The sequence below is a fragment of the Strigops habroptila genome, chromosome 3 (assembly GCF_004027225.2).
Source record: "Strigops habroptila isolate Jane chromosome 3, bStrHab1.2.pri, whole genome shotgun sequence".
Classification (NCBI taxonomy): domain Eukaryota; kingdom Metazoa; phylum Chordata; class Aves; order Psittaciformes; family Psittacidae; genus Strigops; species Strigops habroptila.
Window position 1 is genome coordinate 85,523,276 of NC_044279.2, and position 15,275 is coordinate 85,538,550.

At 41.5% G+C, this 15,275-nt stretch overlaps 1 protein-coding gene across 3 annotated transcripts in view; it reads left to right on the plus strand.

Annotated features, from left to right (window-relative positions):
* The window catches only part of ANTXR2 (ANTXR cell adhesion molecule 2), a 104,815-nt gene that overhangs the window by 27,700 nt on the left and 61,840 nt on the right, over window positions 1-15,275 (plus strand). For all 3 annotated transcript variants that reach the window (XM_030480739.1, XM_030480741.1, XM_030480740.1), the window contains 3 exons: window positions 708-768; window positions 1,851-1,946; window positions 6,136-6,205. In XM_030480739.1, coding sequence (XP_030336599.1) covers window positions 708-768; window positions 1,851-1,946; window positions 6,136-6,205 — 227 coding nt within the window. The remainder of the gene's footprint in view (window positions 1-707; window positions 769-1,850; window positions 1,947-6,135; window positions 6,206-15,275) is intronic.

Here is a 15,275-nt window from a genome sequence, read left to right on the forward strand (position 1 = left end):
AAATGTGACTTGGCTGAAACTAAGGGTAGCCTCTGAGACCTCCAGAAGTACAAATCTGTCATAGGTGCTAGTTCCTCCTTTCTCTTGCATTCCATCTTTTGTATTTCCAAGTCACCTGTAAGAGTATTGTTTTATCCCAGCCTTTTGGAATCACATTCCCTGACTGATTGGCGAATCAAAGCGGGCTGGTACAGCAGTGAAAAAAACCCCATCCTACAGAAGGCAGCACAGTCAAGAGCACTGTGCATTCTTGCTCTGCTTTACAGAGGGCATGATGCCAGCACTTGGAATAACGTGCACTTGGCTTGACCTGCAGATAGTTGGAAGACTGCTTTTGACTGGATTAGCTTTTGGATCAGGCTCCTTGTGACTAATTTCTGGCTTGAACTTTAGGATTTGGGTTTCTGGAAAATTAGGTTAGGGATCTGGACAGAAATTTAAAGACAAATATCAGACATCATTATGTTTTGAAGACTGCCCTAGATTTAACAAACCAATCCAAATCTTCTGAACTCCCAGGAGACTTGACCGCGTGTGTGCAGCAGTTTTACATGGTCAAGGCAATGTGCTACAAAACCAGACTTAGGCAAATTAAACCTGTGGCTGTGCACATCTTTCTTCTAGGAACAAGTGTTTGGTTAAAAATCATATTTCTCACTGAAATAGCACACAAACTTATCTGTGACTCATTTCCTCCTTTATGATAGGTTTTGAAGCAGTCATGTACTGAGATTTTATATTTGGAGCCATCCAGTGTCTGCGTGGGAGGTGAGTTTCTATCATTTTAAAATAATATTTATTATAGCATGGATTTCTTGATTTACCTAAAAGAAAACCTTACAGGTCTCTAGACTAAAACATCTGTATTTAAAAAATCCTCAAGGAGTTAAAGAAAGATCGGATCCTTCCCTATTGACTCATTTTTCTCCTCAGAAGAGCTGTCTTCCTGGGGCCTCCTCTCATAATTTAGGTCATACATGTAGGAGCTGAGAGGCATTTATCTGCCCCTCTCCCCTTAGTCATGCTGTTATATTCAAAGCCATGGTCCTTATTCTGTGACACCTGCATACTGTCATGGATTTAAGTTTGAGAATCCTGGTAGCATGTATGTTCATATAAATACATGACAATATTTCTAGTGGCCTGACCCTAAGTCTGTGGAGCATCAGGAGTAAAGAATTTAACTGCATGTTTGTGCAGCGAGGGGAAATACATTTATTAAGTAGAAGAGTTGCACAAAATTTTAAGGGCTGGTCTTCTTTCTCAGTTTCACAATCCACAGATAGTTTGAGACCAGTCCAAATCAGGGAGTTGCAAAACCTCTTTCTTTTAATGTTTTGGTAACAACCTGGATTGTCTCAATGAAATTGGTGGCCTTGGTAAACAAACCATTTTCACTCCTCCTCTGCACAACTCACAAATAGCATGGCCCTTCCACAGCCTTCAGAGAAATAGCACTAAGGACAAATGTTTTCTTCATCTGGCACTTGAAGTGGGCCTGAGCCAGATCTGGAAGGTCTTCTGGTTATCAGACCAAGATTTCTCATTTATCACCAAGAGATTGTTTCTTACTGTGCAACTGAGCCCCAGGTCCTGTTGACAGTCAGAATTAAGCTCCATTTCAGTAGGGCTGCCTCAGTGATTAAGATCTGGGAACAAATCGTACTTTTTCCTATAGTGACCTAACTGAAGAATGCAGTACCAGGGGCCACTTAAAGAAAAGAGACCTAAGTAAGTTTGAAGCATTACTGTGTTGTGCTTCATTTATTGCAGGATATATTGAAATTCTTGCCTAACTTACTGCAGTGCACTTAAGATTAGTGATTTGGGGTTTTTGCTTTTCTCTCCAGAGGAATTTCAGGTTGTTCTTAGAGGAAGTGGCTTAACTCTTGGAGGGAAAACTGATGGCATTAGTTGTACCTATCAAGTGAACGGAACTACAATTCGTAAGTATTCATGTTTGATATGACCTGCCTTTTTATTTCCCAGTGTGTGATTTATTTTGCTTCTCATTACCTCATTTAATTAAAATCCAAAGAGAAAAATATCAAAGAGGAGGAAAACAGGAGAGGCTCTGAGGATTACTAAAAGGATGCAAGTTATTTCACATCTTGCCCAGTGGCTTGAATTTGCTACCACTTGCCATTAGCTGTAAAGTGACTGGTGTTTGGCAGCCCAGCTGGCCATGTGAATTAACATGGTGATAACTGCCTGGCTCCTGATGTTCAAGTAAGCAGATGTTTGCTGATGGAAAAAACATGACACAGAGTGTATCAATGAAGTGCTCCTTCTTGTAAGAAGGCCCAACACAAGACACAGGCTCTCATCATGATTCCAAAAGGCACTGTTTTGTTATGTGCACCTGCCTTGTTATCCTGGAGCATCTCTGCCTGCTCTGTCTGGGGTACCAGAGGTATAGCCACTGGCTGTTTGGTTCAGGGGCTTGGCAGGGCGTGAGTGGCCCTCTGTGACATGGAGTTAGTCCTCTTCCTGGTGCTCCTGCAGCAGCATAGAATAAGGCCAAGTCAGAACAGTTGGTACTATTTTGTCCCTGTGTCACTGAGGAAATTTTACTGAGTGCTGGAGAAGATAGAAAAGCTCTAAAAGTAATTGAGAAGTAGAGTGCAGACTATTTTCTCCTTGATCTCTGGTTAAGTAAGTATGTTCACAGAGAATGTAATTTTCAGGAAAAGATTCTGGACTTGGTCTTGTCTTGCTCAGTGCATTAATTTGCCCCAGGGCAGATGAAAAGTCATGCTGGAATTTGGGTTAGTGTCCTTGTGCGGCTCTGTTCCCTGAACCGGCACAAGGTAGATGATGGTGGAAGAAAATCCATTAATAGAAACCTCTGCCATTTTTTATACTAAGAAACTAAAGTGAATGGCTAGTATAAGTACATTCTATTTCTTGCTCTAAGTAGTATCCTTTAGAAGCAAGCCGGACTCAACAGAAAAAGCCCAACTCATTTTTTCCCTCCCTACTGTCTGATTTTTATATTCGTCTGTCTTAAATTCCTCCCCAGTTGAACATGTGTTTCCAGTACATTTTCTTCCTCACTCTGGATATCATATATATTTGAACAGGCTGCCAATCTCTCGTGCCTGTTAAACATCTAAAATAATTTTGAAGAAGAACAGAATAGCACAGTAATTCTGGATAAAGGCAACCTGTGTAAAGGAATTCTGCTTGTCTCAATTTCCCTTTAGGTGCAGTTGTCACCTTCATTTCCTGTGTTAAACTATAGCTTGCTTACTGAAACTTGTTGCATAAATTAGCTTCAAAAAGAGCTACAATTTGCAGTGTGGCAAAATGGCTGCTGCAGTGATGTTATTTATTATCACTCTGGACCTTGCTTACTTGGAGAAGTGGGGAAACAGTCTTACTCAGTTCCAGATGAATAGAAGTCATCTCACACTATCCAGGGTAAATAACTGAGACATCTGACCTGAAGATAATTCAAACTGAAATTTCAACTGAAGTGGCTGCTTTGCAAGTCCTCAGGACTCCTCAGTTCTATTGCTGCTTTGCTCCTGACTTTTTGGTTACTATGAGCAGTCACTTCTCTACACCCCAGTCTGTCCGTTTGGGAAATAAAAGCAATAGCACATACCTTCTTCACATGAGTGTTTTGAGGCTTGCATCAACAAGGGTATGTTTGTAGCGGCATCTGTACCATTCAGGATCTTCTGATGGGGTGCATTAAGGTACTGCTGGAGATAAGGACCTGTAGAACACGACTTAAGGAGGGATTTTGCCATTTTCCATAAGCATCACAAATGTAATCTTCCTCTGTCCTGCTGGTGGGTGCTATTACCAAACTACAAGTATTAGCATTATTTAATGGTAGTGCTAGCAGCATACACCAAATAGGCTTTCAGTACTTAAAGATTGGTAGGTTGCAGTGCTGTCTGAGTTTGGGGCTATGCTGTGCCGCCAAGGATGTACCTTAGGAACTGGGATTTTGACGTGCTCCATGCTACAAGCAAGGGACAAATCCACTGTGAAGAGTGTCCAGAGGAAGCTGTCAAGGATGGGCTGAAATCCAGAGCACAAGCTGTAAGAAAAGAGAGAAAAGTTCACTTGGTTACATCTACAGGAAAGGAAGAATGGCCAAAGTAATTGTGAAGTATGGGCTGCTGCAGGGCTGAAAATAGTAAGTTGGGCTGTCTCAATCCACTGAAAACAAGAGGCAACATGCTTCAAATTCTGCCACAGATCTCGGTGAGGTATTAGGAGAGTGGTTCTCATTGTGAACATTTCTCAGGTGTGGAACAGGCTACCTTGACAGCCTTTTAACAGCTTAGATGAGTGTCACTGAAGAATGTCTGAAGCATGTTGCCTTCTTTAAATGACCCTTTGAAATGTTTTCTCACTTGCATTTCTCCAATTCTCTGATTTTTAAGTCTTTTATAGTTGTACTGCATGTGTACATCCATTTTGCCATGGCAGAAATAACTATTCTTGGACAGGATGAAGCCCCAAGTACTTGCTAGCATATGATGTGAGATTTTCCAACCAGATCTCTGTGCTGCCTTTTTTTCCCCCCTTGGCTTCAGGAAAGGGTGCTCTAGAGCACACGAAGGGAGGGGAATAACACGCTGATGTATTTATTCTATGTTGCAGCATGAAAACACAGTCTGTTGTATGGGGTCTTGCCAGAGACCTGCTACCACCTACCCAGGTTCTTGTTATCGGCAGTGGACAACAGCAAACATTGAGGGAGTAGTAGAGGAAAGAAATAGAGAAGTGTGGTCCTTTCCCTTATAGGCAAGCTTGTTCTGTACAGCTTTGTGCTGGGCTCCTAGCACTTTTGTCTCAGAGGAACCTAGAAGAGAGCAGTGGAGCTGGGATGGATGGACAAAAAGGTAGGAAGGGCCATTTGAGCAGTAGCAGGAGAAAGAAGATAGTCCCAAGAAAAGGAAGATTGTTCATGTGTCATTGCATTCTCCTCTACAAAATGGTGGCAGTCTCTCAGCAGAGCCCTCACCATCTGAGGGCATAACAGAAGGTATTGCACGAGGATGTACTTCCATGTCAGAGTTCCCCTGACTGATAGCCATGGGGCCAGCCTCAGAGCAAACCCTTATTTTGTCAGTTCTTCTGGTTTTAAAAGATGCATTTGGCATGTTTCTCTTTTTGCATTTATAAGGAACCATTACCAAATGCTGGAAAGGAAACCTGCCAAATGTAGCTGTGGGATAGAAAAATAATCTATGAAACATACCATTAAGACAAAAACATATGGCAATGTGCTAATCCCTCTTCCCCACTTCACAACTAGCCCCAAATCTAGGCCAAGCAGTCAGTGCAGAATATAGCACATAAGAAAAGCTCATTTATGCTAACAGCTCCTCCTTCAGCTGCCCCTGTACTACTTGTCTGTCTGCCCATTCCCTAAGTGCAGGACAGTCATCTCCATATTTATCTGCTCTCACCCGTTAATCAGGAAATAGTCCATGCTTGCGAGGGGCAGCTGTAGTAGAGAAATTCACAGTCCTCCCATGGGGAAATTTGGGAGGATAGTTCTGCACACAGGAGCAGGTTTTTTCCCAGCTTACCAAATGCATGAGGTGAAAAAGCTCCCTCCTCTCCTCTTCGCAACTGCAGAAAAGACGTGCTCTGCTGGGCACAGGACTCCGCTAATAAATGCTGTCTAGTTTAAGAGGCTCCGCAAACAGCTTGAGGCTCAAAAGCATGAGGAGCACTGGCAAAATAGACACTCCAATTACAATAAAACAGTCCTTGAATGTAGTGTGCAGAGTTGGATCTAATTGAAAGCAAATCTGCATCTTCCAAATACTAGGAAGCCGTGTCAAAAAACCCTGGTGATTCTAGGAAACGATCTCTAGGAAGAGCATGAGCTGACTTGAGTAAAATCAAGGAAGCAACGTAACATGGGCTCACACTCGCATTTAAAGCCAGCTCTGGGTTTCTGTGTTCAAGGTGCAGCCATTGAAAAGCAGCAGCTTTGTTCCCTGACTTGGCCCTGCTTACTTGCAAGCTCCAGCCATTCCCAAACCAGTACTGTGAGAAGGGAAGGGACTTTACAGCATATGCACGCATCAGCTTCTCACTGAAGCAGCACGGGTGTGTTAAGCTCATGTGATTTGTTGGTGGATTTTTTTTTCTTTTCAGATGAAAGACCAAAAACTGTGGAATCTGATTTTTTGCTCTGCCCTGCACCAATCCTGTACAAAAGTGGCCAGTAAGTACTTGAATTAGATGTCATCCTCTGTTTTGCTAGAATTAGAGCCATTATTGCTGATGTTAATTGTGGGGGGTTTTGGCTGGAGGCAGCCTTTTGTTGGGTTTATGGGAGGTGGTTTGTTGTTGCATTTGTTTTTTCCTGATTCTTGTGTTATTTCCCTGGTGTATTTACCAGCTTTGGAGTGGGCTTTAAATAGTCATCTGTGACCAAACTGATTTGGACAGTGCCTTAAAAATGAATATTCAGCCAGTTTATTAAACACTGAAAAGGTCTGGCTTGTCATAAGTTTTATGCAGATTAGCTATTTTAACAGGGCATAATATGCTCTCTCCTGGATAATCTTTAGGCTCATTGTTAAATAGATTACATTGTCACTGACACTTACAAGCTATTATTAAAATTACATGTCAAGATGTGTACCACTGCTCAACATGCAATGAGAACATGAGGCACTCATATAATGTCATAACAGCACTGTGGCTAAACTGCAGCTCTAGCCTTATTCTAAGTGTCACTGGCCATGGCTGCACATTACTTCTGGCCCTTTGAGAACTAATCCTTCCCTCCTCCTCTCAAATTCAGACATGCCCCGGGCTTTTAAGATCACTTCAACTTCATGATTCCAATTTATTAAATCAGAAAAGCTAATCAGAAAACTGTGTGTCAGATCCTGGCCCTGTAGCAGGGCAAAGGCTTTCGGGCTGTTGGCTTTGTCTTGGTTTTGCAGCTAGATCTTCCCAGTTAGTTGGGATGAGCTTAATACTATCCCAATAGGAAGCATAGCAAAAACACACACGGAGAAGAGGTAGTACATGGAGAGCAGAGGAAGGGCATGAGCTTTTCATGCTGTTAGGTTTTCCTGACACTCAAGTTGCCTTTTACATAGCTATGCGAAATGTCCATCTTGTCCTGTGTGCTTTCATATTAACCAGTGCAGTGGCACTGTTTTCAGTTGAGTTAGGCTGTGTGTGGTTGTCCGGCAAAGGCACAACAAGAGAGCTGTAACAAACTGCTGACTTAGCTGAAACACGTCAGCACTATGTGCAGCTCTAACAGAACTCATTTTGTCATCAGAACTGTGTAAATCAGTCAGGTTAAGAACCCCTCCTCAGTGGCCTGACCTTGCAACTGAGGAACAGTAGCAAATTAGGCCCCCAGTATTCAGTGCCCCGGGACCTGAAACTGTAAATGGTTTTTAACACGCTTTTGGTTTGAGAGTATGTAAACAGCCTATCCTGCCGAATGAACATGAAACACCTGGAATATTTGTATATATAGAAGTTATATATTTATACAGATGCAATACTTATATACTGGAAGTTACTTGAACATGCTGCTTTTTTCTTACTCTGTGAAGAGCTTGTTTGGCCTGTGAGGCATTACTGAAATAGACTACTCACCATATTGTAATTGCAGTGTAGATCAAGCATGTGTCTTCTCAGCAGTGTTTGTGAGGAAGGATGCATAAACAATACACATCAAGTTGTACAGGTTCACAGGAAAAAAAAACCCACATGTCTTCAGAAGTTACTATGTGAAATCTACTTCCATTACCTGATACTGAAGTACCTCTGGCTTTGGCCTAGAGATAAACAGTTTGCTGTGCAGGAGACTGACAGCTATGAGAGATACGTACTTACGTGAACTCCTGACTTTCCATTGGCACAGCTCAGACTATTGCTGGATAACTCCCAGTAATTCCTCGTGTAGTGGAGCTAATATTAGTCACTAATGTAGCAACAACCAGTCTGCTCTTTTTCTAGTGCTCTTTTTAGTGGAATTAAGAGCAACGCAAGCAAAGTTGTTAGCTTTGTGACTTGTAAGCCTGCAGCTTAGTTTCTGGGTAAAGACTCATTTAACAGGGTTCATTCTATTTTTCTAATTGGAGGTACTTCTTGTTGACTGATCAGTTTGCACATACAGAATAGCAGAAACCCATGTGGAATAGGTAAAATGCCCAAGATGCTGGGTTGCTAAATACCTGGTCTCCTGGACATAGGCCATTGTGTATTTCTACTTATTTTCCAGCTGCTGGCTGTGTTTAGTTCAGAGCTTCCAAAATGCCAGCTGTAGATTTAACCAAGCATTCTTTTCAAAACCCATTTCTTCACAGTACCATGTAGCAGATGGATGTGGTTTCCTTAGGTTATGTGACAGCATAACTATGCTGCTTGTGCCATTTTGGATATCTTCTTATTGAGCCACTTCTGAAGTGCAAAATTACATAGGTTTCTTACAAACCCAGCTCACTTTAGAAGACCCCTGATTGAGCTAACAGATGAGAATTACTTGGGACTCCTACATGAGCAACCTATGCGTTATAAAAAGTGTTAGAAAGTACTGAAATACTCCATAAATAGAAGTACCAGGTACACTCTACAGAAAGAGCATGAGGAGACAAACCCAAGTTGAATTGCTTTGCTTCATGTACTTTGAGAGATCTCTTATGTATTGTGAGAGGAGGTGGGACATTACAGCTGAGCTGGTTTAGTAATAAGGACTCAGATTCTACTGCATTGACCATTTAAAAGCCATATTTTTTAGAGTCTTGAAGAATATTTGAGAAAATCTGTTCCCCTTTTTAGCTCAGGCTTGAATTTGCTGTCCTGGCACAGCACAAGGGAATCAACTGAATCAGTTTTCTTTGACCTCTCCATTACTTTTGATGTTTCGGGAGTTAGTGTACTTGGGAAAGAAAATAGAGCCCTTGTCTCTTTGGAAAAGCAGTACAGGAAAAACAGGTCTATTTTTAGAAGTCTACATTCTTGTGCTACCTTCCCTTTTGTTTTCTTCATTTTGCTCTTAAGTTCCTTGAGTACACCTTCTGAAAATAGCTCTGAAGGCTTGACTTCACAAACAGATGGCTTGTGTTCCTCCAAACCAGTGGTAAAACCCCCTCTGCCTTCAGTGGAGAGGCTATCAGAACAATATACATTTACTTACTAAACATTTACAAATTGTCTTTTATTTGATGAGTGGATGACTTCAAAAGTTTAAACTAGCACAGCAGTATGCTATTTTACTGAAATATTTGTTGTTGATATTTACATGTCTACTACTACCTACCTCAGTTTGTTTGATCACTACTTTCTCATTGTGTTATCACAATAAGACTTTGAATTTGCTGATGCCTACTGAAAAAACCCAATTTGATCTTGTGCAGATACTCATCTAAGCAAAGCAAGAAAGGTTAGGTCTAAGCAAGGTGGGGAATTGTTGAAAGTGAACCAATAGGCACAGAAACTACCATTGTTCTTAAAATAGTTCAGAGAACTAGAGAGGTTTATTTTTTAATGCAGCTGCAGTGTTACTGGCCAGCTTCCCCTTTCATCCATCCTCCACTTGAATTCATACAGTGTTTGCTCTAAGATTAGCTCGTAAACTGAAGTGAGCATTTCCCCCTCGGTCCAACAAGGTGTACAAGCTTCTCAACATGAAACACATTGACTAAGCTATCCAAGCAGCTGTACAGAAAGTTGGTGATGTGTTTCAAATGACCAACAGAAGGGCAAACATCGGGTCAAGTGAGATCATTGCTTTCATTTAAGTATCACATGGTTTCCATCTCTCACCTGAGTGATATTCTGACCCCATTGCAGTGAATGGCACTTGACTACCTACCTGAGGGGTGCCCTGGGACAGAAGTGGGCAGTGTCTTCCTCCTTGGACTTGTAAGCTTAAGGACGAACAAAGCCAAAAAACAAAAACCTGAACTTAAGCTCTCAGTTAGTTGAATTTGGAGTCAGATTGCGTGTAGAGATGGTACAGTCTGCATGGCTGCTTTTTAATGACCTGATTTGCCCTCTATTTAAATCATGTTAGCTTCAGCTTGCATATATTCCTTCTTACATCCCGTCCAACGTGAACAGTTGCTGGCACTTAAAGAGCAAAGATTAAATAGGAATTACTTTTTGTGTGATAGAAAGGAAAATGACTATGCTTGTATTCCCAAATTCTGAGTTGCCTCCAGTTTTGAAAGTAGCTGACTTCAGGCTCCAGCACGCAGTTCACTTGAAACAAAGCACGCAGCAACACATGAGATAACCTGTTAGCCAGCATCATATTGGGGTTTTTTAAATGTATTGCTAGTAGTAAGGGCTCCTGGCAACAGCACAAGTTTAATAGTCACTTTAAATGCTCTTTCTATCCCACATTCATATAAGGAGTTATTGAAGGAAAAATTAACCTTATTGAGCAAGTCCTACGAGAATTTGAACATAACTGGAGAATCAATAGCTCAGACTCTTACAAGTGTAAGAAAACTAAGGACTTTTGACCTAGAAAGAAAACATAATGGGAAATGATCTCTAGGACTAAGCCCATAGCTTTACGTTTCAGAGCTGCAAATGCTACCTCTCTTTATTTGGCTATTAACCAGATTTCTCACAGGAGGAGCCTGTGTCATTCAAATCTTTGTTCTTCTGTTAACAACAGCTGCTTGGCTGGTTTGGCACTCGGTTGTGAATGGGATGGCAGCTCAGAGGGAATGCAGAACCATCACCCGCATTGTGTGGTTTCTGCACTGTCACTTCTCAGGTCTTTAGATAGTAATTTTTTTGCTGTTGTTGCTTCTGCTTTATAATTTATTTCCTTTTGATCCTGTCTTTGCAGCATTGCTATTGTCCCTTAGACCTTTGGAATAAAAAGGTGAGGGAAGAAACAAGTAACCATCTCCTTAATTTATATAGCACCACCAGGCTTTAAGTAACCTGTTTCGGGAACTAGCTTAACCACGTATTGCATGCATGTATCTTCCTCTTAAGAGGTTTCTCAACTTCTCTACAACTGAAATTTTTATTTTTTTTATTTATTTTTTTTTAGGTTCTGTTTCACTTGCAGAAAATCAGTTGGTTTTTTTTCCCACAGCAAAAAGTCAGTCCTGTAATGTTCAGTAATGCTGTCTGGCTGTTGATGTTTGACTGTCCACATCACCTGCCCTCTGTCTGCTTTTCTTTGAGCTAGTGCTAAAACAAGCTGCATTTCTTTTCCCTTTTATACCATTTCTGTAGCCTGCCATAGCCTGAATGCAGGCAAGAGCTTTATCATTCTTTAGCCAAAGTTTTGGTAATATGATCCTAATATTCCAAGTACAGCTTTAGGGCAGAGTTAACTGCTCTGCTTTATGCTGTGGGTCACATGCAGGGCTGAGGGTTGAGGACAATAGGAATTAGCCACAAGCTTCAAGTTAAACATGACTTTGAGAGCATCTCTCAATAGGGGCTTAAGGAAAGCCAAGGTCCAGTCTTCTGGAAGAGCTTGTAGTTCCGGGCAGTTGGAGAAGCAGACTTGTGAACCCAGTTTCATGGGTTCTGACAAATTAGCTTAAAACCAGTTTAAAACAGCATGGGGACAGTCAGTGTAAAACACACTCAACTGCAGTTTACAGGATGCACCAAATAGTTCCTGCTCGCTACTTCAGGGGCTTTGAACTTTCTTCACAGCAGCTATGCAGGCAAAAGCTAAGACAAACTGAAAGCCTAGGAGCTCACACTCAAGCTGTCATTGGCACTCTTGCCCTAGGTTTCTGCCTCCCCAGGAAACAATCTCTCAGTACAGAGAGAAAGCACACACCTCATATTTGATTCTAGGTGCTTTGAGTGAAAGATGTTTCCCTGACAGTGGTGCATGAGTCTTGCTTTCCAGTTTCAAAGTGTCATTTTTATTAATACCAGCACCAGACTTAAGACGAAGATCATGAACACATGAAAGAAGATGAATGGATTGTGGGTTCCATCCTGCAGATTACCTCATTTGGCTTCTAGACAGCTGCTCCCATTCAAGAGCAGCTGAAAAGCATTCTACAAAATGGCTGTCAAGGCAGGCTTCTAACAGAGCACCCCAGCTGGTTCCCCCTGGTCCCCACTAGCCCAAAGATAGAACATATTATGCCTTTGCTCCCTCCACTGCTTCTTGTGGCATGAACCTGGGAGCCACAAACATAATTCACCTTTACATTTCCTCTCTTGGGGAACAAGAGCATGTTACATTGGCCAGCAACATTTGCAAGTTCATGATGCAGGCAGAAGGCCATGTGAGCACAGGCCTGTTCAGGGATATTACAGTACATGCTGTTCAAGTTCAACTTCAAGGAAAAACTTTTTCCACTGTTAGTTCCCTCGTTTTTGCCAACACCTGTAGGTCCTTACTGTCTTCCTGCTTTAGTGTACTTGCAGTATTAGGAGGCACATAGTGAAGGCACTGCAGCACTGCAGTTTTCATTAGCGCAGTGATCAGATTTTGTATCTATTTTTTTTTACTGCAGCTCTTTTATGGGATCTTTACTTCTCCCCCTCCTTTTTCCTGCAGTTATTAATGACTCTAAAGAAGTAAAAGCAGAGTTAAAGAAGTGGTGCTTTGTGAAGTGACTGATACTTAGTATGTTTGCCCAATTAACTTCTGGATAATAATTCTAACCCATTAAGTAGCTAGTTAGTACATGTTTCGAATAAACACATCTGGTCCTGCCATGAGTGAAGGTTCTGCCTGCGTGTGGGTGACAGATGTGATGTTTCCCCAGTGCTCTCCTTTAAATAATTAACAGCACACTGGTGAAGTAGCCTTAGCCAGCCAGCCTCCAAGGCAGCTGCATGGTCTCAGAGCTGTGGCTGTGGACACATGCTGCATCTCGTTAGTCTGCTCCAGCTATTGCATTCCCTGGTCTTTCCCATTTCGTAAGCTACATGTAGCTCTAAGAAACACCCTTTTAAAGGACTTTGGACCCTCTGCTTCGGATCTGAAAGGCAGCCGCAGCAGAAATAGTATGTCACGCCACCCAAGGGGCAAATAGTTGGGAATTCACCGGCCTCGCAGATTGATCTCTCTTACCAAACAAAGGGCATTTGTAGCAGTGCCACCCTGCTGTGTCATTACTTGGAGCTGGTGGGCTAAGTTTGGAAACAACATTCTTCTGAAGGAAATGATCATCTCAGGGTAGCCTGCTTCTTTATGTAGTCAGTAGCTTCTTTGGCTGGAACAGCTGGCAGTTCTTATCAATTTCAGAAGTGAGAAAAGCTAATATTAGTTACATGCAGAAGAGAGCATTCTTCCCAGCTATGCTGTCAGTTTGGTTTCTTCAGATTTTGTCTTTTTGGGATGGGGCTGTTTAAAGGGTTTTTCCCCCTTCCGCAGGCAGAGGAAGGGATTATGTCACTAAATTAAACAGCAGGATCTTTTGCAATAGGCTGATTTGCACAAATGTCAGTTCTTAAAACATGAGGCTTGAGTTCTTGCTTACCAGAGGGCAAGGTAAGATTTATTCCTATTTCTGAGGGTCCGTGAACCCTGGTCATTGCATGCCTATCCCATAGTGGTTAACATGCAGCTGCCATTAGCTCTAGTGATATGGCCTCAGCCTGTGACCTTTATTTTGTAAGGCATCAACAATAGCACAGCTGCCCCTGCATAGCTGAGATCTCAAACCTGCAATTTGGCACGAGGAACAGAACAAATTGGATAAATATACATAAACACATTGTGAAGGAAGGGAAAACAGAACAGAATGAACCAGAGCATCATCCTACAACTTGTTTGATAGGGATGATTTAAGAAGGCATATGGTATAGTTAAATGTGCTTTCAAAAACATTGGCCCGATTCTTCAAGCAAATATGAAATAAATAACTAAATAGAAAGTGAGCTGATAGAGTATCATTAATTCTCTCAAAGGAGGCATACGAGTGCCTTTGGAAATGTGTGCCAGTGGGGGCTGGGCGTGAATGATAACCAGATTTACATTCCCACACAAAAAGTGTCATTTACTTATTGTTAAGATGACACAGTTGTACTTCTTTCTAACGCTGCAAGCATTAAAACCCCAAGCAGGCAGTAAGCTAATATTTAGAGCTAACCCAGCACCAATTTTCAGATCTCATGAGTTCAGCGTTGGCATAGCAGACCAGCACAGCACTATACTACCTCTCACACACCTATTTCCATTCAGCAGTCACACTGCCTACAACACACGTATTCCAGAACTCAAAATCACTGCTGTGCTCATCCTACATTACGACCTTTTAATGCTGTGGTAGTTAGTAACTCAGTAGCAATTGTAAGGTAAAATTAGCCTTTGTCTCTCTGCATTTCTTTTACCACATGGAAAGAAAAATACAAAGTAGATAAGCTAAGAAACACTGAATGCTTTACTACAAAGGAAGTCTAAACAGAAATAAAGGATGCTCTTCACAGGTCACACCAGGTGTATTTCCCACATACCCTGTATACAGATACAATATATATAAATACACAAACCCATGTGATTTACAGAGCATATAGATAAACGTCTGAGATAACTGCTTCATTCAGCCAAGTCCATAACTTTGTCAAGTTCATTGATTTGAGTAGAACATTCATTTGTCTGCCTTAAGGAATACTAAGAAAAGATGTGGGTAACTTAATTCAGTTTTCCCATGATATGGAAGTGGCAATTTGAAGAGCAGGTGAAGGAGATAATTACTGTTGTTTTCTATGGCTGTGGCTGGAATTATTATTTTTATCTTGGCCCTTTTTCCTCCTTGACTGAGAAAGGTAAAATTTTGGGAAACAAGAGAAGTGCCCAAGAAGGCAAGTTGTGTGTGAGCAGCAGATTTGACTTGTGTTTCTGTCAGAATATTTTCAAAAAGCATTAAAATTTCATGGGATGTGTTAGGCATTTTCTGTTCTCCTTCCAACTAACAAGTTAGATTTGTCTTTTTGTGTTAACTAAATAGCCTTATTACAGCCTTTGTGACGTTTAAAACAAGACATTAATTTGGCTACAGAAGAACTCCTTAATCTAAGGGGCAATGCTTGTGATGAATACTTAGCCACTTAGGTAACTTGTTGAAATATTCAAGTGTGGGTTTAAGGACCCATTTTCAAAGTCTCATCCTCAGTTTATAAGCTACACATTGCTTGAAGAACACCTTGTTCAGAGAAAAGGGGAGCAATTCAAATGGGGATTCACTGGGATTTCTCAGTCAGGAGGTAGCTTGTTGACAAAGATATTTCACATTCCAGATAATACCAGTCATTACTGCAAAAGCATAATAAACCCATAGGAGCACTTTACCTGTCAGTAACCAGCTGTACCT